General features: G+C 40.3%; 1 protein-coding gene across 3 annotated transcripts in view; it reads left to right on the forward strand.

Moving 5' to 3' along the window:
* Positions 1-436: 436 nt before the first annotated feature.
* Positions 437-25,375, forward strand: part of spen (spen family transcriptional repressor) — a 37,031-nt gene continuing 12,092 nt past the window's right edge. Inside the window, exons 1-10 of one of the 3 annotated variants that reach the window (XM_048983666.1) lie at positions 437-747; positions 5,428-5,748; positions 16,109-16,729; positions 22,485-22,645; positions 23,104-23,304; positions 23,444-23,595; positions 23,906-24,031; positions 24,228-24,341; positions 24,479-24,592; positions 25,033-25,133. In XM_048983666.1, coding sequence (XP_048839623.1) covers positions 665-747; positions 5,428-5,748; positions 16,109-16,729; positions 22,485-22,645; positions 23,104-23,304; positions 23,444-23,595; positions 23,906-24,031; positions 24,228-24,341; positions 24,479-24,592; positions 25,033-25,133 — 1,994 coding nt within the window. In that variant the 5' untranslated portion in view covers positions 437-664. Of the gene's footprint in view, positions 748-1,855; positions 2,053-5,427; positions 5,749-16,108; positions 16,730-22,484; positions 22,646-23,103; positions 23,305-23,443; positions 23,596-23,905; positions 24,032-24,227; positions 24,342-24,478; positions 24,593-25,032; positions 25,134-25,375 lie in introns of those variants that run through there. The other 2 variants (XM_048983667.1, XM_048983668.1) reach the window with 2 other exon arrangements.

Below are 25,375 nucleotides of genomic sequence, written 5' to 3' on the forward strand. Positions count from 1 at the left end.
TACTTAAAATTACAAAATATTATTTCAGCTATGTGTTTCCCCCATAGCATGGGCGTTGGTCCGATCACTCGGGGCTATAGCCCCGAGTATTTTAGCCCCGATACCAATTATCCTCCTTCAAAAATAAAAAAGTCAAGCCTCAGGTAAACTTGAGTTAGCCTCTGATCTTTTCAATAGCTAGAAACTCCCCTGCTCCATAGTGTAGCTAATCCAATCATTATTTCTCTTTAGATGCAAATTAAACGACAGGTCACGTCTAAAACGTGAAAATCACGTTTTAATTGCATTTGCCGATGTCACAGTATATGCTGTTAGGCTTGTAAGTCAATGAGAAAGATTTCCGCATCCTAAAAAAATACAGATATGGTTCTTACCGGGGACGCGCCCTAGCACGGGAACTGGAACAAAGCGCGTTCTCGTACATAGGGAGCACGCCGCTCGCAAGCGGAGAATCACACACAGACACACACATACACACACACACAGGCACACACACACAGACACACATAGCGAGAGCACTAATGGTGGCATCGGGTCGCAGCAAGCCGTTGATGATCTATACACAAATCTCTCTGTGTTTGATTTTTTACTCAGAACATACAAAAGGATAGGAGTTAAACGTAATAAAACATATCTGTATGAACGGGGGACACGGACGCACACTATGGTCCGGGAAACCAGACACCTATGGGTGGGGAATTTACCTGAAAATGTGCGAGAGGAGAAAATTATCGAACATTTCAAACGGTGAGTTAACGCTTAGCTCGTTAGCTACAAAAATAAGATTGTAAAAACGTACTAGCCAGGCAGCAGCTAGCTCCTGTGCATGGATGCCTTTCTCTTGGCGCTTCGTGGGGATGGGGACTAGTTACTCGCTTCGTCGTGAGAAATGTGTAGCTGCCAGAATATGGAGACTTGGAGAAATTGTTGCGAACCTACATGCATTTTAAACGTTTTGTACTTGTGTTGTTTACCACTTACTAATCTGAGTACCGGGAAGGAGGACTGAACGTAGGCTAGTTGACTAACCATCTAATAGTCCCCACAGCCTGCTAGTCAGAAAGGTCTGTCGAAGAATACGTGGGACAACTAGGTAGCTGTCCAGCTCATTTGTGAGGAATAAATACTGTATTCAGTACTGAATATGTAGGATCCAGGATGAAAACTGCATTAGAAACGAAGCAGCATGTGACGCGTCTCCTGTAACACGGTTTCAACGCGGTACTGGTCAGAGAACTAAATATTATATATGCATTTATTCATGCATTTGCAGAGGTTTCGCGGTCATCTTGTTTGCAAATACGTGAAGTGTGCATATATTTTAAACTGTATACATATACTTCACCATTGCATGTTTATCTGCTACTGTTGACATTTCCAAATTTGAACGTTGAGTACCGTTTTGCAAAGTTTGCCAGGTCGTAAGAGCTACAAGAGGCAGACAGCTAGCAAGTCAACACCTTTTCTCTGTGAGCCATCTAAAACGAACTACTGATGTTGCTTTAGGTAGATTCACGTGGTGCTGACAGAACCCTTGTTTTCAGTCAGAAAGAGAATTATACATGGCAGAGGTGTTGTCGACCTAAGGGTGACCACTGTCATCAAAGTCGGCGAGGAAACCGCGAGGATCGTTAACTCGCAGTATATTGGTCTTTATTGATATGGAAAATATGGCAAACTGAAGAAATTATTTTGATCTGATTACCTTTAAGCGGATATGAACTTTATATGATTAGGATCTGTCGTTGGTTATGTTATAAATATGAATGTAGACTGCCTAAAAAGACTGGCATCAGGTAGACGTCGATCCTAAAAGATGTCAGATTGCTCAGAGTTACAACGTTAAACCTCCAGGTGCACTCTGCGATGTGGTCCTTAAAATCCGTTCCCTTTCGGAATGAAATGTATAACATCGCAATAATACTATGATTCATAGCAGAACGCGAGCACTCTCAGTCTATCTGCATCTGCATGCCTTGTTTCCGCGGACCTGGAGACTTAAGCACATATAGCATGGAAGTCGCAGGGTCCGCACTAAGTCAGGGAAAGCCCGTAAGTAAAAGTGACCGTGCAATGTTCACTAGTTTTATTTTGTGAAAGGAAAACATTGAGTAACGTTTGTTTAAAACTTAGAGGTCTGATCTGGTGTTGTGTTACTGATGCTGAGAGATGTGGAAGGAAGGAAAGACTTGCGGATTGAATTATTCCATTGGAATGTGTGCTCGAAATTGTACGTTTGTCTTAAAAAGGGACTACTTTACTGTTTTGATGGTGATCAAGAAATTCGTGCATATTGTTGTGCATAAAAGTACAATTTCCCCAATGCTTAATGTTCCCCCCTCTGTATTTTATTAATTACACGTTTTGGGATGAGTTTTATCAATGAGTTTGCTATTAAGATAACATTGCATTAGTTTATCAGTAAAATATGTTACGGGGCTTAAACCGATTGTAAACAAACGTTAGATTTTTAAATAAAAGAGCGTTGTCGTCCGCTTTGCACCAGGTTGAATAATGTTCTGTAGGTTAGATTCGCGGCTAGCCACTTGTACTGAGAAAATGTAACTGATCGCCCTGTGATGTCTTAAAGCAACTTTATAGGCTAACGGCGATTTATAGGTTGCTTATTTAAATATATTTCTGTTTTTTGTTATTTGATACTTGCACTTACGAAATACATTTCTGGTTTTGCAATGTCTTGTGACATAATCGATGTAGCCAGCAATGTCCATTAAGTTCATTTTATTCGTAGCCTTTGACGACGGGAAGACATACTTAGGGGTTGCAGCATCGCACATATTGTTTGACACAGCCATGTGTGGTGCCTTTTCTTGCAGCTAATTTCCGTATATAATGCCGTAATTAACCGGTTTATTAAAATCTGATCTGACCGACAGAGCAGTGAGCAACGCGCCTGAAAAAAATACTCTGAGGAAGATTCGGGTTTTAGTTGGACTGAAACATTAAAACGGATTTTAATAGGGTGTACCTTGTAGGCTAAACAAAAAAATCTTTTATAGTGAATGTATGTCATTATTCAGTAGCACATCATTCCTAGGTTTCTGACTCCAGGGCTATTTTGTAGCAATACAATTATTAGAACTATTAGCTAGTCATATCTGATTATATGGGGGAGCTTGCAAAAATGTGCGATTTTAAATTTAATGAGTGTATTCTCATCCTTCGAAGAAAGCTATAGGTATTCTCTGCCTCTGTATTCTTTGCTGTCATTTGGATGCAACGCCTTCTCTTATGTTTACGGTTTTTATAAATGCATTTTTTGTGGAGTCTTAAACGATTGTTACGAAAGTCGCACGCAACGGGGTAATAAAACTGAGTGTAATACTTAAGAGGACTTGCGCCGTCTCGCAGTGAAATGCTGCTTGCCTTGTCTCAAGTGACGGCTGGGGAAGCGCTAAAGCGTGCCAGGAGAATGCAGGGGAGGGAGATGTCGGAGGTGGGGGAAGGGATGGTGAGTAAGCAGTGTGAATGGGCTTAGAAAATGGCGTCGAGGATCGTCAAGTCAGTGTGGGAACCGGTCAGCTTTGGGAAAACAAACCGCAAACGAAACGGCAAAATTGTGACCCAGCACCTCATTGCATCCGCTAGGCTTAATACACACACACACTTCAGACATGATTATGCAGTCTGACCATTTTGTTGAAAAAAAAAAATCAAAAACCACAAAGAACTTAATGTAGTACTGAATATAATAAACATGAAGGATATTCTTCAAAATTGGCTATATTTATAGTCAGTTCATGTCTAATTAATAATGATGCGATTTTAATATACATTGAATGAGGATTTCTGACACACGTCTTATAGTACGACTGCTTGATTGTTAAATTAAAAGTATGTTTTTCAAGGTATCCAAAGCAACAGCCATACATCAAGGCATCTGTTCAAAATGAAATTATTATTTTAGTGTAGATGTACATGGATCAATAAGCCTACTTACAGTACAATAAAATCTCTTCTTTAGATTTGTATATCATATACACATTAAAATTTATGATTCTATGTTCTTAATATCCTTAGTGTTGGCGTTTTGCCTCTAGTTGCTTGGTTACTGTTGCTTAGTGAAGTTGTATGACAAAATGCAAGGTACCATATTAACCCTTTGTCCAGTGTATTTGTAGTGTGTGTGTGTGTATAGTATTTTTAGCTTAATGCTCCTTCAAATTACTGACTTCCTGTGGGTATATACACAGTATTAAAATCTGGTTATCTAGATCCAAATAAATTGTTTGGTCCATTAAAGACCGACTGATAAGTAGATAACCCTATATTATGAACACATTAGCTGGCAAGCTGAATAAATGCACATGACTGTTATCAATGACTGATTGTACTTATGAGAAATTGCTTATAAAACTGGATTGTGTTTCATTATAATCCATAGAATCAACAAATGTTCGGATGTTTCTAAAGTTCCACATTGTTTCTCTGGTGCTGGCGTCATTGTAAATCTTTTGTGTAAGAAATGCTCTGAGATTCATTTGGTTAAAATGCCAGACAGCTCTGTCGTGCAATATTGGCACCATCTTGCCATGAACAGAGCCCCGCAGTAGAGTCCATTTGACCAGTCCCTTAGCCCCTGATCTATATGACTGCATAACTGTCTCTTTTGTCTCGCTGCACTTTCTCTACCCAAGTGGCTGTTGTTTGTCACTCGGCTGCCTCAGAGTCTTAGTTAGAATTATGATTGGGAAATGCTGATGTAATCTTTTATTTACATGATATCATTGGACGGTGGCACTGCCTCCATACTTGTTGGGTTTGCAAGAAGAATACAACTGCAATCTCTTGCTTACCGTTGGAGACAACAAAGTATTGGCTTTTGATAGGACTTTGATGCTTGACGCTGTAGTCCCCGTAGCTGTAATGTTCATTGTTATTGGTGTCATTAATTGGTGCTTTTCAGTTGTTCTTAGAACATTTTATAGCTGGACCTAATCTGCGGTGAATGCAGTGTGAGATTTGGGAATGTCATTTTTATAAAATCAGACAGGATGTTTTACTTTTATGGTGTTTTTTTGCAAAACATTTTAGTAGTGATGGCACTTGGCTTTATTTAGCCATCTTGTAGGGCACCTTGTAGATAGTTCTAATGTTTTATTTTTCTGTTCTCTTTTTTGTAATGGAAGTTTATGAACTTAATGACTGCACTTTGAAAGTGAAACCTCAGTTGCCTTTTTATTTTTTTCAAACCATATCCCATATAACTTTAATTTACACTATGATGAAAATGTCTTTTGTTTAAAGTTCACCTAAAAAATTACATTTTATGTTTATCCAAATTTTAGAAAAGCCTGGTCTAGTTTCTGTGGTCTGTGAAATATCATTCGTGTTAGGCAAACATTTTTCAACATCTCCTCCTTTGTTCATGCGTCAACCGCCTCTGTGTCCACTTTTCTTCCGCAGGTATGGGAGGGTGGAGAGTGTCAAGGTCCTCCCCAAGCGGGGGTCGGAGGGCGGCGTGGCGGCTTTTGTGGATTTTGTGGACATTAAGAGCGCCCAAAAAGCACATAACTCCATCAACAAGATGGGAGACAGGGATCTGCGCACCGACTATAATGAACCTGGGACCATCCCGAGTGCCGCACGTGGCCTGGACGATAGCCTATCCATAGGCTCTCGCGGTCGGGATGTTTCGGGGTTCGCGAGGGCAGCAGGGGGGCCAGTGTACGGTCCCCCGGCGTCTCTCCACAGCAGAGAGGCACGCTATGAGCGCAGACTGGATGGGTAAGTCAACAAAGATTACCTGAGGGAAGTGGAATCCGAATGGTTGTTACACTGAAAGCAAGAAGGGGGCTGGGGGACTGATGAATGGGGAGGTGGGGGAAAGACAAATTGAAACTAATTGTAAGTGTAAGGAATACCTTTTGAATTCTCTGGGATGAAGGATTAATAGTCACGGGGGAAATGTACATCGTGTGTACACATACATGTCTGTATGTGTTTAATACGTGTATATTTATGTGTATGTTTGTGTATGTGTGAGAGTGGAAAAGGCAACTTTGTGTATTGATTGGTTGTGTACATTCATATAAGTATTTATGCAGCATATTGTGTTACTGGGAATTCCCTACATGAAATTTACTGGATGCTTTGAATGTCACATTTGTGGAAAATCCAGGGCAAGTTGTGGATACAGTAAGTGTCCAGGGATGTTTGGATGCAGGAGGGAGCCCCCAGTGGCCATTTCTGGGATCACCTGATATGGAGTACAGTACAACACATGGTGGATTAATATCATACTTCTTTTGTTTTCAAACCAGAACACTCAAAATTCATATTTATATCTATATATGTATATAATTATGAATTGGATAAGCAAAAACAGGTCCGATTTTGCACTTCTCTTAACGATGGCCTGGTTACTTATGACCTTCAGTTCCGTCATGGTCTGGATTTTCATGGATAATATTCCCAGGATATGTATACCTCAGCTGGATTTTCATTGGCCGTTCAAGGATATTCAGGCGTATGTGAGCGGTATTGTGGGTTTGCAGTTTCTCTCTGGAATTATTTGTCTGGTGACAGGGCACAAATATATGATGTGACTTTTGCCATTTATTTCTTTATTAAGAAAAAAAAGACAGAAAAACAAAGTGAGCAAATGACTCATTTTTCATTTTTAAATCCCCTTTGGTTTATTTATGGTTTATTTCTGTTTAATTGTTTGAGAACAAAATGTGGAATTTAAGAAAGTACTGGGTAAAGAGAACAAGATGGAGAACTAAGTCGGATCATATAAAACAAAAGAACAATCTTTTGGGAAGTGCTTTTTTTGTGGTGGGGTTGAAGAAACCATCACAGAAAAGGAAGAAGTCTCTATTTCACCATGGATGGTATTGGTGCTATGTTTTTTTTTCCTGTTGGATTACTCAAATTCTTCCTGGATGTACCAGGATATTGAACTATGGATGCAACTATAGAGAACTGAGAAAATCTTTGCCTTCTAAAAGCCCATGATACATCCAACCTACTTGTCCTCTGTAACTGCCATGGTGGAGATTTGGCCAATCTGCTGAGATATGCTAAGGACATGTTATCCCTCTGGATTTGTGAAATGCAGAGAAAATGGACCTGACAAAACTCAAAAGTTTGAGGTGGGATTATTGTAACAGACTGAGATAATGTATGACAATGGCTGCCACCAACACTTCCAGCCTGGGGATTGTAGAAAAACTTTTAATGGAGCTTACTTTGCTAAATGGAGGAACATGTTGCAGCTTGTATAATCACTATTGGAGTTTGCAATATTTGGACTGAGGGTAGAAGATGGATTTACTGCTGTCATTGGGAAGACGTTACTTAAGAACTGTCAATTGAGATTTAAAAACAATTTTTTTTTCCGATGTACATTTGTAAATGTGCTTGACTTGGGCTGTCAGCTGCAAAGTGGATGATTTTTTTTTCATGTTTCATTATTTTTTTTTACTCCCTTTTGTTGCCACATACAGTGATTTATATACGTAAACTTGTATCTCCATACATTTTTTGTTGGAACTGTATGTTTTCTTGGAAAACTATTTTGTGAAATGTTTTCCATTTTTACCCAATTTCACCAAGAAGCAATGAAAATGGAAGATTGACATTTTGTGGATTAGTTAATGTTTCAGCCCCTCCAAGCAACAAGTGCTCTTTTATATGAATGAGGATTACTACTGTTGAAAGGCAGCTGCATTTTTTGCTTTTCTTGCTTTTCTGCTCCATTTTTATGTCCATCTTACTTTTGTATTTTACTTTTTTTGCTCACAAAATTCTGTCTGCCTAGTTTGTATTTGGGATTATAAATCGGGTTACTGCTGTCTGGAAAAGGTTGGTATGTCCTGCCCTGTGTATTTTAGCTCCCCTCCTTAACCCTGTTCAGCTTTGCCCCTCTATCCATTTGTCTGTCTCCCTCACTAACAGTAGTAGCTTGTAGCAGTAAAAGAGGCTGTAAGGGCTGCAGCTTCTCACATGCCTGCCTTATGCACTTCCCTCACTGTCCCCAGTCTTGCAACCTTTGCTATTTCAGTGCCTCTCGTTATTTACCTCTCTCTCTCATTCACGGGTAGCTCCAGTTTTCCACAGTGTCCATCTGCACTCTGCTGCAAGGCGGCAGTACATTATTCCCTCTTGGGTTGGTAGCACGTTAGATTTGGGATTGTGCAGCTGGAGAGGTGGGGGGGGGGGGTGGGGAGTTGCAGCATTGTTTGGGGGCGGCTGAGATTAGCATGAGAGCAGGACAGCGGTCAGATAGATCTACTGAGCCTCCGGATGCAACCTGTTTCACTTCGGCAAATCTCAGGGCCATCGCTATAGCGCCTGGTTCACAAAGATTGCCTCAACATCCTTTTAGTTCTCTTTCTGAGGAAGTCATATATGATAATCAGATGTCAAATCAGTGGCACAAATAGTAAAAAAAAATATTATAAAATAATAGTTTAAACATAGCTGGATGATGTCTGGTGCCAGTTAAGCAATGGGTATATGTTAGTATAAGCTAGTTGATGTATATATGTCCACTGATGTCACTAAACTTTGTTAGGCTCTTCTGAATTTAAACATATTGGGTGTTTTCTGTACATTTATACTAGTAATAGACATTGATGTTGGTGCTCTCTGATCAATACGTTAAGGCTGTTCTTAGATGTGCATCCACCAGTCTGTCCATTATTCTGCTACCAGCCAAGCAGAAATGTTTTATGCTAAACAAAACAATTCTTATAGAATTAGGTAAATTAGATCTGGGTTATCTACTAGAACTAGGCTACTAATCTGTACTGTTCCATTGATATAACTTTACCAAAACAAATAAGATGTATGCTTAATAAATTAAATATAGTATAGCTGTAGAGGTGTTCATAAAGACTTAAGCACCAGTATCTGGAATAAGGTTCTAGTGTTTACATGTAAACCATGAGAAATAATTGTACTTGTTTTCTTAATTTTGGATTAATTAAACTGTATGGTTTTGGGACCAGTTCTCTGCTGCTGCCGCAGAAAATGTATAGCTAGAGTAATAACTCAAAAAGTATTTGATGGATTTTTTTTCAAGCTTTACAGATGCATTGTATGGGTGGAGCACTGAAACTGATGAAATCTTGAGACATATTGTCCCAAAATTGAAGTACACTGCATAATGATAGCAAAGACTATGGCAGTTTTCACATGCTAGCAGCATAACTGAAGAAGTATTTGTAGGATAATTTTCTAACTTTGCCCTAAAAAAATCACTGTAAAATTGAAGCAGTGCCACTTAGTGGCAGCAAACAGAAGAGTGACTGCAGATGACATTTAGCCTTGTAAATGTGATATTTAGTGGATGGTATTTGATGGATCTTATTAATATGTTTATTTTGACAAAAATTGCCTCAAAAATGAAGCAACAGTGCTAAGTGGCAGCAAAGGAAGGTAAGGGAGACACCTGATACCAGGCATGTAACGATGAATCGGTTAAAAATGGATGTAAATGTATGACAGTTTAAACTGGCTGATGTGGAAAATGAATCGCTACTTTAGGAGTGCTTCATGGTAATTTACTTAACAGAATAACTGGTGTAATATTACATTTGATTTCATGATGTCAGTTCGATGTCTGATGTCACTGTGTATTCACGTCAACGTCGTACATTAGTTTTTGGTTTTGACTGAACGCAAGATGGCGAGCGAATTTGAAATTGAGGACGCACCGTCCCATCTTAAAGCGGGCATGTGGCAGCATTTTAGCTTTCCGATAATCACAAACGAAAATGGCGAGAAAAGCACAGACAAAACAAAAACTGGGTACAAACATTGTAAAAGACTGATAACATACACAAATAGCACAATGAGCATGCTTCAGCATGTCCAACGGCACCAAAGTAAGGTCATAAGCAGCATGCAAGTACACTTTAACATCCTAACATCCCTTAACAGCTTTAATATACATTAATAACAAACATTACATAATTATGCAATTATAATGTTTGTTATTATTATATAATGTATGTTATTAATATAAATTACAGTTGTAAAGGGATGTTCGGATGTAAAGGTATACAAGCATGATGTTTATGAATGATTTCTGAATACTTAATGAATACATTATGAAGGTGTACTGAACGTTTTATGAATGCAATATAAAAGTATTATGAAGATGCAATTAATGTAAAGGGTTACCATTTATTTGAAGATTTTTTTGATTTACTTTTTTTGATTTGGGATTTTTTTAACAGTATTTTATTCAGTTTCAGTTGCACTGTCAAGAAGATGACACAGTTTAGAAAGATAAACAAAGGAATGTTTTTGAATACATTTGTCTGCAGCTCATTCTGTTAAAAAAAATCGTGAGAAAATCGTATTGTGAACTCAGAATTGTGAATCGTATCGAATCGTGAGTTGAGTGTATCAACAAGTAGTCCCTACTTGATACTGTCAGCACAGTAGCAATAAACAAGGATGCCGGAAATAGGGTCAAGTCCCAACCAATATTGGCAGATCTCCTTTCTTCCCAAAAAAATGAACACATACCTCTTTAGGGCTGAACGATAATGAAAAACATCAAATTGCGATATTTTTGGGTTTTTCAATACCATTCATAATTGAACCTTTTGCTATTTAATGCATTTCTGTCAGATACAGATGAAACAGATAAGATGAATTAGGAGCATGTTCCTTAAAGAGTGCATTCCTTAGCTTTCATTATGAATCCACGAGTTACTGAGGCCAATTTGCTGCCCATCCAACGAAGATTGTAGTCCTATAACTGACAAAATTATTTTTATCGTATGGATCAGTTATTTTTTATTCATTATGTTGACTATAAAAGTATTTAATGGATGTTTTTCAAACTTCCTGTGAACATTGTGTAGGTCAGTGGTTCTCAAACTGATTTTGAGAAGTTTGTAAAAAGTATGTATATGCTTTTTTTTTTTTTATTGCCACTCCCTCCCTCTCACCCATTGAAATTTATCAGTTATAATCTGTGAGTTGGTTTGTGAAATTTATTGCAGGGGACCCCCTGCTCAGCCCCCTGTCCTATCATGTTCAGTCACAGATGCAGATCTGGTGAATCTGGTTACATTGAGAAAAGTTGGGATTTTAATACAGATTTTTGGAGAGGCGGGGAGCGTATGTAAAGGGGGTAGGGATTGCAGTGTTTGGGGAGTGTGGGAGGAGTAGGGATTAGATCGGGGGAGGGTGTTGGGTCACATCTGGTGAATACATTGTTGTTCCAACGGCATACAGTAATGTCTTTTATATTCACTGAAAACCACTTTTCTGAAAAAATCATCCAACAGTGAAACACTCTTTGACTTCAACAGGATTCAACAGTAAACTGGAAGTAAACTGTTAAAAGTGGGGATCATGTGTGGTCAGTGGACTGGGGCACTGTGCCTGTGATCAGGCTCTGATCCCTGCATTTGCAGACAGGGTTTATGGTTGGTCTCCAGAGCAAGGCCCTTAAACACCAGTTGCTCCAGGGTCTGGTTGACCCTGCTTTCTCAAAAATTGTATGTCGCTTTGAATAAAAGCATCTGCTAAATAAAAATGTGAAAGTGGTTCCCGGCCAAATGGTTCCTGCTATTAGCCAAGTTGTTATGAGGGTGTGTTGGCAGTGGAGAAACAAACTTCTTGTATTGTGTCATTTTGTGATTCCACAAGAGGTAAATGCAGTTTGAGTCTTAAGGCTGACTTCCTCTTGTTTAGAGCTTCAGAAGGGAAAATATAAGGTGCTTTCACACTGCTGGAATTTTTTTCTGGAACAAGAACCTTTTTCTGGAACCAGGGACTTTTGTTGTGTTCATACTGCGATTGTAGCTCCTCAGAGGCAGTTCCAGAACCCTTTTTAGTACCAACTAGGTACAGCGATAGCTTGTTGATTAGTTCACCACAAGCACCAGCTCTAACTTGGAAGTCATGTGGAAGAGTTGCAGCAGAGCAAAAAGTTCGTCAGATGGAATTATTTTTTTACCTTAATTAGATTCAATGCATCACTTAATAATTTTGTTTGCGTTTTCATAAAATTTAATCAATAAGTAATATGCTTTTGCTGCGATGGGCTGGCCCCCTGTCCTGGGTTGTTCCCTGCCTCGTGCCCATTGCCTCCGGGATAGGCTCCAGACCCCCCCGCGACCCAGTAGGATAAGTGGTTTGGAAAATGGATGGATGGATGGATGGGATGGATATGCTTTTGTCTAATATCGCCTGTGTGAAACTTGCCAGCACTTATAAGCGGGATAATTTTTTTTTGTGGAAAATGAAACATCAATCTGCTGACTAGATTTAATAAGAATCATGAACATGTTGTGGATGATAGAAGTAAAATATAAACGTAGGGCTGTGTTCCATTTTGATTGCAATTGGTTCCCCCAATAACTAACAAAATGATTTATTTATCCTCCGTTGTTTTGTTTTGGTAGCTGTGTAGTTTTGCATGAAATTGTGTGAAGTTTAACCTATGAGCTTTTTGCCTCTCCCATACTTATTTAGCATAAAGCTCCCAGTTCTTGTTGTATCATGTGAAAACTACACACAAAAGTGGCAGGAGCTACAAAAGTTCCAAGTCGAGACAGCCTAGGAACTTGTGAACCAGGATCAGGTTCTGGAACTTTGGTGTGAAAGCGAGTTTAACTGGCATCAGATAAGTTTTTTTAGGTAGTGTTAGAATTCTTCTGTCTTTCCCATGTTGCATTTCCAGTATATTTTGCTAAACATCTAAAAGGTGGACTTTGACACTAAACGTCTGTCTATCATTTTACTGTATCTACAGCCAAATGCTACATTTTTGTTTTTTGCAACAGTCCCCACCTCATACCTTTTAGCATGGTGTAGGTCTCAAGGTATATGCTGTATTCTAGTTTTTAAGAATATAATAGGTAAACAGTATCAGAAAGTTAAATGTGCAGTTATACCGCTGTCCTGATGATCATTAATTCTGTCAATATTACATTCAAAATTCAGTACAGCATGTAACATTTTATGCTTCTTGCAAGTGTAAATGCTGTATGTGTTCTATACAAACATAAAAAACTTTGTCGAGTGTTAGGCTATAAATTACATAATGTCCTTTTAAACATTGTCGCCTTTCGGCCATTTAATTTTTTGATTTAGTAGCTTACTTTGCTGAACAATCTTTATAGAGTAATGATAAGCTTGTGTACCTAATTCACTAGATTCCCAACAGTCTTTTTCTTTGTGTTTCTGTCGGGGGTGTGTTAGGTATTGATGATAGCAGGAAGTGCCATTTAGGTTTCATTGGCTTAGCATGGGGAAGATGTGGTGGTGCAGTAGTTAGCGCTGTTACCTCACACCTCAACCACCAGTCTCCAATATGCCTTCATGGGTGCTCCGGTTCCCCCCACGGTCCAAAAACTTGTTACGGTTAATTTGCAAGCTTGCAAATGATGTGTGCGCTCTACAGTGTGTTGGTACCCCATCCAAGGTTCTTCCCTGCTTTATTCCCATTGGCTTAACCTAGAATAGGACAAATGGCTGTAGAGAATGGATTGATGGCTGGTTCTTAAACAGGAATATTGATATTAGACCCTTTAAACCATTTTAAAACCATTTTAAGGCCAATCTAAGTTTAGATTCGTATTTCTGTCTTACGGCTCAATGAGAATTTCTCATGTGAAATGAATATGTTCCAAAAAGTTGAAAATTATAGTAATGCATTGCTAGTCAAAAGTTTTTGAACAACCAATACTTTATAATTTTTGGTTAAACGTCAAGCAATGCACTCATTGTAAATACCCTGTTTCAATTATTTGATGAAGAAGGAAGAGGAGGGAATGTAGAAAGTGATGACGTCATCACACTTGGACCCCTTTGGGATGATTTGGGATGAAATAAATAAAAAGGTCAATGTTACACAGCCAGCTAGTGCACTCACTTTTGGACACTTTCTCTAGCAGCTTTGCTGTGAACATACAAACAAGTACCAGGAGTACTAACTAATAACTAATATGTGGCAGACAAGTTTGTTCAGCTGTAATCGCTGTAACTTGAATTTATGATTTATCATGTTTTTTTTTTTTACCTCGGTATTGTTTAGGGCTGCGCGATATTGGAAAAAATTCAGATATCGCAATGTGATTTTTTTGCAATAAATATTGTGATATTTATTAAAACAAAAAAAGAAAGGAGTTGGAAATTTACCCTAATTAAAAATAGCCAGATAGAACTTATGATCTACCAGTAGAGTCTGTCATATAAGTTGGTGATGTTGCTGTGAGTTGTGCTGACACGGCCGTGCCAACAAATCGCATGGTTTTGCTGAATTTCTTCTCTATAGAATCTACAATATTTCCATACAGCGGAAGACAGATGTCTTTTGGTGACCAGTTTTTGTTCACTTTTCTCCTTCTCACTCATTTCTGTTAAATTTCTCACAAATTTGCCACACAGTCTAATGAGTGCGTCCGACAGCATGGAGGAGAATAATTATAATTGTCTTGAGCGCATGCAGAACTCATGCAAAACAGTGGGGGTAAACATTACACTGACTTATAAACAAATACCAGATCATCTTGAAAAAGAACAATCATTAAAATTGTAAAACCTGCTAAACTTTGTCCTATGAAGGATAAAAATGTTTTAGCAAAATCTATTGATCTCCATTCAGCAAATCTTATCATTTCTAAGATAAATACTGGAATAACACTGCTTTTGAAAATACTGTCAAAATACTGTATACTGCCATATAATGCCTGGACAGTGTGATGGTATGTAGAATTAAATACTAATCTCAGTCCAATTTACTATCGCAGTCCTTGCGACAACTGCATATTCACGTACTGTATACCTCGTAGTGTTTTGTCATTTATTTAACATTTTTCATTAATTAATAGCGATTCTGTAATGGCAATGGTTGGTTGGTTCCTTCCGCGCTAATTGCAATGTATATATTATATCATATTATATTATAAACGATTACTCAATGAACCATCAGATTAATCAGTAGATTATGCAATTATTGATATAGTGACAGCTCTAGAAGTGTATTGTGATTACAATCAACATCTATTGTAGATTATCTGGGGTGCAGTGGTTAGCACAAAGAGTCTTCCTCTTGGCTCCATGCGTGTAGAGTTTACATGTTCTCCCCGCATCGTCTTGGGTTTTCCACGGGGTAACCGGGTCTCCCCACCCCCCACGGCCCAAAAACATGTCATAGGTGTGCATGTGTATATGAATGCTGTGTGATTGGGTTGTTCCCTGCCTTGTACTCGTAACCTCCAGGATAGGGTCCAGCGCCCCACAACCCTAAATCCGACAAGTGGTTACAGGAAATGGATTGATGGATGGATGGATGGATGGATGGACATTGTAGATACAGGCTGTATTACTGCTAAAGTGCAACATGGTGGAACTTATGCATTTGTTCAGTGCATAAGTTAACATAAACTTGGAAGAGAAACATATAGTTTGAAATGCTTAGGAAAAACCAGCAAGAGGGAATCATTTCCAGTCAATAATTCTGCGTGTCCTAAAAATATTTATTATTATAAATTATAATATTATATTTATTTATTATAAATAGTTATTTATTATCTTTTTTTATAACAGCGTATGTAGGTAAAATGTGGCTTCTTTGGGGGACACTGTAAAGCAGATAGATCCTGTTCAACACTAAGTTTGTTTGCATTTCTGTAACTGGAGATTTACTTTGCATTTGTATCATTTTCTTGTATTACTTTTTAGCTTGTATCACTAGAATAATGTCCAGTAACATTTACCGAAATATAAAGTATTTGTTGCTGGGCACTCTTACAGATATTGCTGCATCATTCGGCGTTTTGCTGTGCTTGTTCAGACTACTGTGGCACAACACACTTTTGAACAATAAAGCCAAAGTTACATTCTTTAGAGTAGTAAATGGCCTTTCTAGTCTTATTTTGTATATTATCCTTTACCCTAGTGCATGTGTATTGATGGTTTTATAATCTGTATTTTATATGTGTTGTATAAAATGTAATAGATCATATGTAGGCATGTATGTTTGATCAGACAGTCTAGCATTATACCGCTTTAGTAGGTGGGATTTGGTTTCTATCTAAGCTGGCAGTAATGGGATTGTTCCTCTCTTCTCCCTCCATCTCCTGACCCTACCTACCCCTGTGTCTCCCAGGACCTCTGAGAGTCGGGATCGTGCCTATGATCACAGTGCCTATGGACACCACGAACGAGGTGGCGGCGGTGGCAGTGGTTTCGAGCGACCGCGACACTACGATACAGACTATTACCGTGACCCGCGGGAGCGTGCGCTGGCCGGAGCTGCCTCCGGCTCTGGCTCAGGTGGTGGTGGGGGCGGGGTCTCCAGTGGGGTTGGCCCAGGCGCTGGAGGAACGGGGGCCAGCGGCGGCAATGCCAGCGGAGGTGGGAGCGGCGCCGGCGGAGGAGTAAGCGGGTCTGCATCCGTGCCGGTGGGTTATTACGGCTCGCGCGGCCGCAGTCCTGGCCGCTTCGAGACCCCCGAGCCGCGCTATGAGGCTCGGCCTCGTGAGCCCTTTACTCTGGCCAGTGTGGTTCACCGTGACCTGTATCGTGAAGAAAGAGGGCGCCGAGGAGATCGCGTGTACCAGCACAGCCGCAGCCGCTCCCCGCACTCCTCGCAGTCGCTGAACCCCTCCCCACAGCGGCTGGCAAGCCAGGCGGCGCGGCCCCCTCGCTCCCCCAGCGGGTCTGCCTCTGGTAGCCGGTCGTCCAGCTCGGATTCCGTCAGCAGCACCAGCAGCAGCAGCAGCGGCAGGTATGTGACACGCCTGAAAGGGGCTTCAGTGCTGAGGATGCTGGGATACCGTTATCTGTCAGATATCATTTCACATCCCCCCACATCTAGCTGCCATTCATTGTTCTGATGAGTCTGACTTCTGTTTTGTCACATGAATAATTGTCAGAAATTATTAAATATACGAGAATGTTGATAAACACACGAACTCTAAATTTAGAATTAAATATGATTTTTGACATTAAGATGAATGGTTGTGTCCCTGTAATATTTAATCTAGTGAGTGATTATTAAAATGCTTTCATAAATTTATAAAAAAAAAGTAGCAGTGTGGAATATAGTGCATAGTGTGTTATGAAGGGCGGAAATGAAGAATCAGTCACATTTTTCTCCATTACTCTGATGAATATTAACGCCGCTCAGGCCATCAAGCCTGGGCCCATTTATCATGAAGCGTGTGTTTCTGTGAGCTCAGGACCTGACTTGTCAGTTAGCTTATTGCTGCTGGGCTGCACTCCAATGCAGTTTGCCTTACATGTGGCAGTGATTACTACTGGATGTGCCCCCCATAGCTCTCAGTGTTCCATGTTGTATTTAGCCAGAGGTTGATTGCATTAGGGCTGCTCTGCTCAAGACAAGAACATGAGATTGAAGCATAGTCACAGATCATTGGTGTGTGATACTCTTAAGAAATATTTTTTGATGGAACTTCAAATATGAAAAGTTATCTGTTAACTTGTTAAGCTTTTTATATTTCACTGTGTTTTGAGTTTTTTTTTACAAGAACCTAGAGGATATTTGGCTTATGCAGATTCTAAGTCTGCATGAAAAGTAGATGATTGTTGCAATATTTGTAACTAGGACAGTGTGGTACTGGCTGGTTTTATGGTCCAGGTTTTTGGTGTAGTTTACATTCATCCACAGCAGTAAGTCTCCAGTACTCATGGTATAAGCTAGCATCGAGGGATAGGACTGCTAACATGCAAACTACATTTGCTTACTAGATATTGTTTGCATAGTGGACTTTTTGCTGAACTGACAAGGGAAGACACTCTGAATGCAGCATTTTTTTTACTGGAGTTCTGTGTTATGGGAATACTTTTACTGTTCATTTGGCCAGATATTTGATCTAAGGTTTAAAAACCTAATTTTAATTTCAGATTAAGGGACGGTGTTTGTCAAATTTTAGTTTATTATGTGTGGTAACTTTTTTTTAAACTAGAACGTTCTTTTTGTGGAAAAACAATATCTGGGCTGATATTGATCTGGGGGGTAATGTGTCACAGCACACAGTCCATCAAGCCTTATCAACACGTTGACTATGAATACTGAATGCTTCCTACTTAGCTTCCTGGCTAACATATCCCAGACCTTGACACACAGTGTTTTTATGAGATATTCAACATTTTTTGCTTTACAGGGGGGTGGTCATAGAGGCGACTTGGTTGAGCAGTGATTAGCACTGTCGCCTGACACCTCTGTGACCTGGGATCGAGTGTCTGTCAGAGTTCCATGTGTGTGGAGTTTACACGTCCTCCCCATGTTGTCGTTTCCTCTAGGTGTTCCAGTTCCCCCCCGCAGTCTGAAAACATGCTGAGGCCAACTGAAGTTACCAAACTGCTCGTGTGTATGTGTGTGTGTGTGTGTGTGTATGTTTGTGCGTGGAAAAGACTGGTGTGTGAGTGTGCCCTGCTATGGGGTGGCATCCCAGCCTGGGTTGTTCCCTGTCTTGCACCCACAGCCTCCAGGACAGACTCCAGACCCACCTGAACAGGATAAGCAGTTTCAGAAAATGGAAATGGACGGGGGTGGTCATAACATTTTGGCTCATCCATCCATCCATCCATTTTCCAAGCTGCTTATCCTACTGGGTCACGGGGGGTCCGGAGCCTATCCCGGAAGCAATGGGCACGAGGCAGGGAACAACCCAGGATGGGGGGCCAGCCCATCGCAGGGCACACTCACACACCATTCACTCACACATGCACACCTACGGGCAATTTAGCAAGTTCAATTAGCCTCAGCATGTCTTTGGACTGTGGGGGGAAACCGGAGAACCCAGAGGAAACCAGCATGTCTTTGGAAATCCCACGACGACAGCATGCAAACTCCGCACACATGTGACCCAGGCAGTGACTCGAACCCGGGACCCAGAGGTGTGAGGCAACAGTGCTAACCACTGCACCACCATGCCGCCCCCCATTTTGACTTATTGGAGTTAAAATGATAGATATTCTGAAATGTGTGCTTTCCAGACATTTAACAGAGACTCAGAACAGTGAATATCAGAGCACATTTTCATTTTCCTGTTTCTTAAGTGAACACATGAAGCTACATTTTTAGTTTTTTCTATAACATTATGACTGAGTCATAAATGAGTACAAATGCATGTTACAGACTCTAACAAAAACATGGAGCTCTGGACCTCCATTCATGGATGCTCTACAGTATTTTGGGGCTGAATAGCTAAAAGCGTTGTTATTCTAAAAACCCCCACTTCTGGACAACGGCCTTCTTCAGCTCAGGTACACAATGTTATATCTGCCTTTGCAGTTAATCAGTATTATGAACAACGTGCATGGTGTATTTTCCGTTTTTTATTTATCTAAAAAAGCAACAATTAAATATAAATGAAAAAGTGGAATATATATTTTTTTTCCTGCGGTTGTTTTAAAAAGCAGCTGTTCGTCGCTTAAAATCTGACTAACCTGTTTATGAAGAACTTTTAAAGCTTTTCACATACCAGCAATTACCATTATGTCTGTGAATTTGTGGTTAAGACCCATAAATCTATGTAGATGGGGCCGTGGTGTAGCCCTGTATGATTCAGTAAGGTGTTCAGCCAACATTACCTAGCATTTTCTATTCAGAATTGCATTTTTGTTTTTTAAACTGTGTACATTTGAGGTTGTGCCTTGTGAAAAAATTCAGTAGTTAATATTGGCCTGTGGACAAACAACACTATACTGTCATGGTTTTCTCCTGAAGTAATGTTTAGCAAAATGATAGGATGTGAATTATTAGCAATATTGTTCAAGATTTTAAAAACATATTTTTTGTCCAAAAATATACACTATGCTTCATGTGTTGTACCAGGAAACTTTGTGAGCGTCTCCTCTCACTGCTGTACAGACCTGGGTTTGTTCATGCGGCTTGTTGCCATTTCTCCTGTTCTGACATATTGGATGAAAGTGCTCTAGGGAGTTTTCAGAGACGCCTCATGTATTTTTCTCATTGCCCACCTCCTCTGTGTGTGCGAGTGGGTGGGTATGTATCCCCCCGCCCCCCCCCCCCCCCCGTGTGATCCAGTTTGAACTGGAAATTTCTGGCCACCACTGGCTTCTTGCCCACTCCCACAGCCCAGACACTGCAGGCAGTCCGTCCTATTCCACAGGCTGCGCTGGGGTGCTGTGGTGTTTTGGGGGGGGCCGAGTCTGCTTAGAAGGGAGAAAGGGCTTACAGTATCGGTGGGGTGAAAAGAAGGAAAACCCATTGCAGTCACTGCATCCTACGTGGCAGGACCACAATACTACTGTGCTGATAAGAAAGTAGCTACAATCCAATGTTTCTGAGATTCATCACAAGACTGATAGCAAAACAAAGACGAAAGATGGTGCAGGCTATAGATGGAGGAGAGGGGTATGGGAAGATAGGTATGGGAGCAGTACCCTGGATGTGTGGGTTGGAGTGGGACGGACAGCTTTTACCACGAGATTGATGCAAGAGGGAGCGAAGGAGCATGAAAAAAATGTACAAGCAACCAGAGGGAGAGAAAATTGTGCCCTCGCTGAGCTTGTGGGTGCAGAGAACAGAAGGGGGACTGTGGTGAGCTTTTGTTCCAACTGGAGCCCATGCACGGTGGAAGCAAAAGTGAAAGTAAAAGGGGACAGCTACTGTGCTAACAAGCTAGCCATACAGCATTGGGTTTTCTAGCGTCTTTGGGAATGAGAGGTCTTCTCCTACCACTGAGTAAAATAACAGGATAACAGTCCTTCTGAGGTACACATCACCAAAATGGTAATTGAAGAAAATAGGAATTAAATTCATAGTCGTTACACTAGTACTCCCTGCACAGTACTGAGGAGCCTAATGTTAAAGTTTTTGAAGGACACCATATTGTTTATGTGGCATTAGGTATCCATTGTTTACTTCTTAGAAAGCTGAGGTTAATGTAACCATGTAACACAAGTGTTGTAGGAACAACAGTCGATTCCGATGAGATCCGTTGCCTTTGCCAGGATCATGTGCCTCAGCTTAATGCCTGTGATTGAATTTTGTTAACCTTCCACCAGTATAGCTCTATATGAAATTGCTTTCTGTTTAACTGCACATGAAAAACAATGTGAGGGTGCCACACTAAGGCTAAACATGGAAGTACAGGCAAGATATTTTTGCTGCTGAAATACTGCTCTTGAAGGATGTTCCTTAGTCTTACCTATGAAAAAATAGCATGCGCATCTGCATTCACAAGTGTGCAGTTGTACTAGGAAGTGACCCATGTGAAAATTTTGAAGATTTTAAAGACCCAACAAATTCCTATCTTTTAATATCAGGCAGTATAATATTATAGACAAAACTAAGCAGACATCAGTAGTTGTAGTGCTTTACTGACTGATATGATTATACCGATTTCTCCAATTCTAATAAACGACCTCACAATATTATATAATAAATAATGTTTATATATGTATATATATATAAAAAAAACTCATATGTAACCACAAGCTTCAAAACATAAACATCACTGTTCATAATGATGAACTCAAGCAATTTATAGTTCAAAGTATATAGTCTGTTCTGCTTAAAAATCACACCTCACAAATTAATTGTATAAAAAAAATGATTTGTCTCCTTTGTGTAGTATCTTTGTGTGTAATGTAATATTTGAAATCCCAGCTGACCTATGACTTTTTGTATGCTTATTGGCTCTGAACCTGCCTAACCCTCTCTGGATTTTGGTAGCTTTGCTATTGTATATTCAGGTCTTGCTGTTTGTTGGTTGCATTAAACCCCCATTCATACAGTAGGATGTCCTTTGTTTTCGTTCGTTTGGTGCCTGCTTTGGCTTTTCCCTCCCCCTTTTCTGTTTTATTCTGTTTTGGAAATGTAGCGTAGATATAGATTTTGGTTTGGTTATCTGGTGAAATCCACATCTGATTGTGGCTGTCTGCCTTTCATGTTGCTTATATCTAACTGCTGTAAATAAAACTATTGTAAAATGCATTGCCCTTGGTCTTAACCAAATAGATCTACACATGCATTCTGTCCCAACTCAACCCTAAACTGAATTTACTAATAATCCCGGGTTAATCCTAAATTATAATGCAACATAGCTTTTCACCATTTTCTCCAGCAAGAGATTTCCTTTTCTCATCAGAAATGGTTAAAGAGACATTATTGGTGCTTTAGCGGTGTGTTGTTCTTCGATTTTGATAAATGTGTGGAATATTGCATAGTTTTATTGACCAGTCAATACATGTGTATTGCACTTCTGTAGCAGTGACACAGTGACACGGGTTTCACTGCTGCCTCACTGGCATTGGAGTTTGAGTCCTGCTGTACCCTTGCACTTCATTCTGGGTGCTTCCCTGACTTGGGCCTTGTGCTGCCTGTGTAGATTCCAATCCCCCACCTCCCTGTGAATCTGTGCTGCATAAGCTGATGGAAGGCAGATGAGTAGATGGACCTGCACATGTTGGTGTGTAGGTCTGATGACGTATGTCCTGTGTATGTGCAGACTATACTGCTCTTAGTGGTCTTTACGCCTCTTTGACAGCAGCGATTCCAGCAGCAGCTCCAGTGATGAGTCTCCAGCACGATCTGTGCAGTCAGCTGCAGTGCCTGCCCCCTCTGCTCCGCCCCCATCAGCCCTCGAAAAGGATGAGCCTCGCAAAAGTTTTGGCATTAAGGTCCAGAACCTTCCTGTGCGCTCCACAGGTGAGTTCATGCCCTCCTGTGTAGTGTCATGTGGTTGCTTTTTGCAGACATTACATTGATTTGTGCCTTTTCCACTTCGTGGTAGTTTGGCACAATATAAATTAGTTAATTATGAATTAGTTGGAGTTACACTGTAGTAGTTCTGTGTTGAGGTGCCAGAGTGGTTGGCGATCCTCAATGTTGTCCCTTTTGAATGCTTTAAATCAAGCCAATCTTGTTAGTTTGTGGTGCCAGTATTGGTAAGGGTAGTTTTCAAGTGCATGTGATATATGATATAATATAATGTTCAGAAACCTGAGAACGCTCAAATTTGGAGCAACTGGATATCCTCTCCATGTGTAACGCTTCTGCTGGAAGCTACGTGTTGTACCCATAGCATGGAAGGCCATGGTAAGTGGTTTTGATCATTACAGAGATCTCATGAAACAGACCATCAATTGACCACCTCTGACCACCAGACACCAGCCTGAAGGACGGCTTGTTCCATGAGTTTAAGAAGTATGGGAAGGTGACGTCAGTGCAGATCCATGGAGCGTCAGAGGAGCGCTATGGATTAGTCTTCTTCCGACAGCAGGAGGACCAGGAGAAGGCCTTGTGTGCTTCTAAAGGAAAGCTTTTCTTTGGCATGCAAATTGACGTCACTGCCTGGAATGGCCCAGGTACGTCCTACCTCCAAAAACCTTGAATCATTTGGTTTCTACTGTTTTTTTTTTTATTGTTATTATGGTTCGCAGTATTTTCTTTTGTCTGTTGGCTGATGTTTGCATGTTTTCTCTCCTTCACTATCACACCTCTCAGAGACTGAGAGTGAGAATGAGTTCCGGCCACTGGATGAGCGCATTGATGAATTTCATCCCAAAGCTACACGAACACTGTTTATAGGCAACCTGGAGAAGACAACTAGCTACCACGACCTTCTCAACATCTTCCAGCGATTTGGGGAGATTGTGGTATGTGTGCATCGAGAAACTGGAAAAAAAAAATGATTGACTCCCACTAAGAAAATTTCAATCATTTTAGTGTTAATATTTAGATCTTCCCAGAAAATTTATGGCGCTGGTTGTCAGTTCTCTGACATGCAATCCATATTGTTTACTTTGTATACAAGTGGTATACAAGTTTTTTTTTTTAATCACATGCTAGCTGGTATAAGTTTCTAGTCCATGTTGAGCAACCTCTTGCATGTGCCTGCTTGTAGCTCATGCATTGTGCTCATATAGGAAACTGTGTGGCTTGCCATTGAAAGTTTCTCTTTTCTAGGACATCGATATTAAAAAAGTGAATGGCGCCCCCCAGTATGCTTTCTTGCAGTACTGTGACATTGCAAGTGTCTGCAAGGCCATCAAAAAGATGGATGGGGAGTACTTGGGTAACAACAGGCTCAAGGTGTGTCACTAATTCATCGTTTATCATGTAGCGTAGTCGTTTTTCTGCTCTCATTTGTGACTGCTTTATTTACTATAAGCAAACACTATATATATTTTCTTCCTACCTTCTAAAAGCTGGGTTCCCTCACATATGACATTGTTAATGGCTTTTGTAGTATTGCTGGAAATGCTAACATTGCCTCCTGCTTGTGTAGCTGGGCTTTGGGAAGAGCATGCCCACAACATGCGTGTGGCTAGATGGCCTATCTTCTAATATCACAGAGCAGTACCTCACACGCCACTTCTGTCGATACGGACATGTAGTCAAGGTAATCAGAACACTCCTTTGCTTGGTGCATCTCCACTGAAGTGTAGGAATAAAATATCGATAGCACCTTGACGCACGCTGCCCTTTTTGTACTTGTTTCTTGGCTCACCTGTTTCATTCTGTTTGTGCTTCCCCCAGGTTGTGTTTGACAGACTGAAAGGAATGGCCTTGATTCTGTATAATAATATTGAGTATGCGCAGGCTGCTGTCAAGGAAACCAAGGGCTGGAAAATCGGGGGAAACAAAATTAAGGTAAGAAAATGATTTATTTTGTGAAATCAGTGGCATGGTGGCTCAGTGAGTCGCTCTGATGCCTCCTCGCACCTCCAAGATTGTGTGGAGTTTGCATGTTCTCTTATAAAATGTGGGTTTCCACTTGTAGTCTAAACATGTGCGAAGTGGGCTAACTGGTGTTTCTAAATGGGTGTGTGTGTGTGTCTATGTGCCCTGCAGTGAATGGCGATGGAGCTCAGCCTTGTGCCCTAAGCTTCCTGTGTAGGCTCTATGCCCCTCACAACTGTGACCAGGATTAGTGGTTGGAAGATGGATGGATGGGAAAATATATGTTTGACTGGACTAATTCATTTCTTGGGTTTTGAGAAACATGTTGCATTTATGTTGTTAATTGTTTTTAAACTGTCTTGTTAAAAGATTTTGAGATATGCAATGATATCACTGTTGTCTGTCTCTAGGTGGATTTTGCCAATCAAGAGAGCCAAATGGCTTTTTATCGCTCAATGCAGGCGTCTGGGCAGGATATCCGAGACTTCTATGAAATCTTATCTGAACGAAGGTGTGTAGCTTATGTGATGTGCAGTATTGCTGGAAAATTGAAAAGTGAATTGGATTTGATATTTTTTAATTCCTATATTTTCAATGAATCTCATGATCAATTTAAAATAGTGACAAAAAATGTCATTTTCATGTTTTTTCGATAGTACTTTAGTGTTCTTTGACCCATCCCTCCATATTCTATTTATTGGTTGTGAAGGGTTGTATTGCATGAATGTATTCAAAGTTGTTACATTGGAAAAC

This window comes from Brienomyrus brachyistius, chromosome 18 (genome assembly GCF_023856365.1).
Source record: "Brienomyrus brachyistius isolate T26 chromosome 18, BBRACH_0.4, whole genome shotgun sequence".
NCBI classification, from domain to species: Eukaryota; Metazoa; Chordata; class Actinopteri; order Osteoglossiformes; family Mormyridae; genus Brienomyrus; species Brienomyrus brachyistius.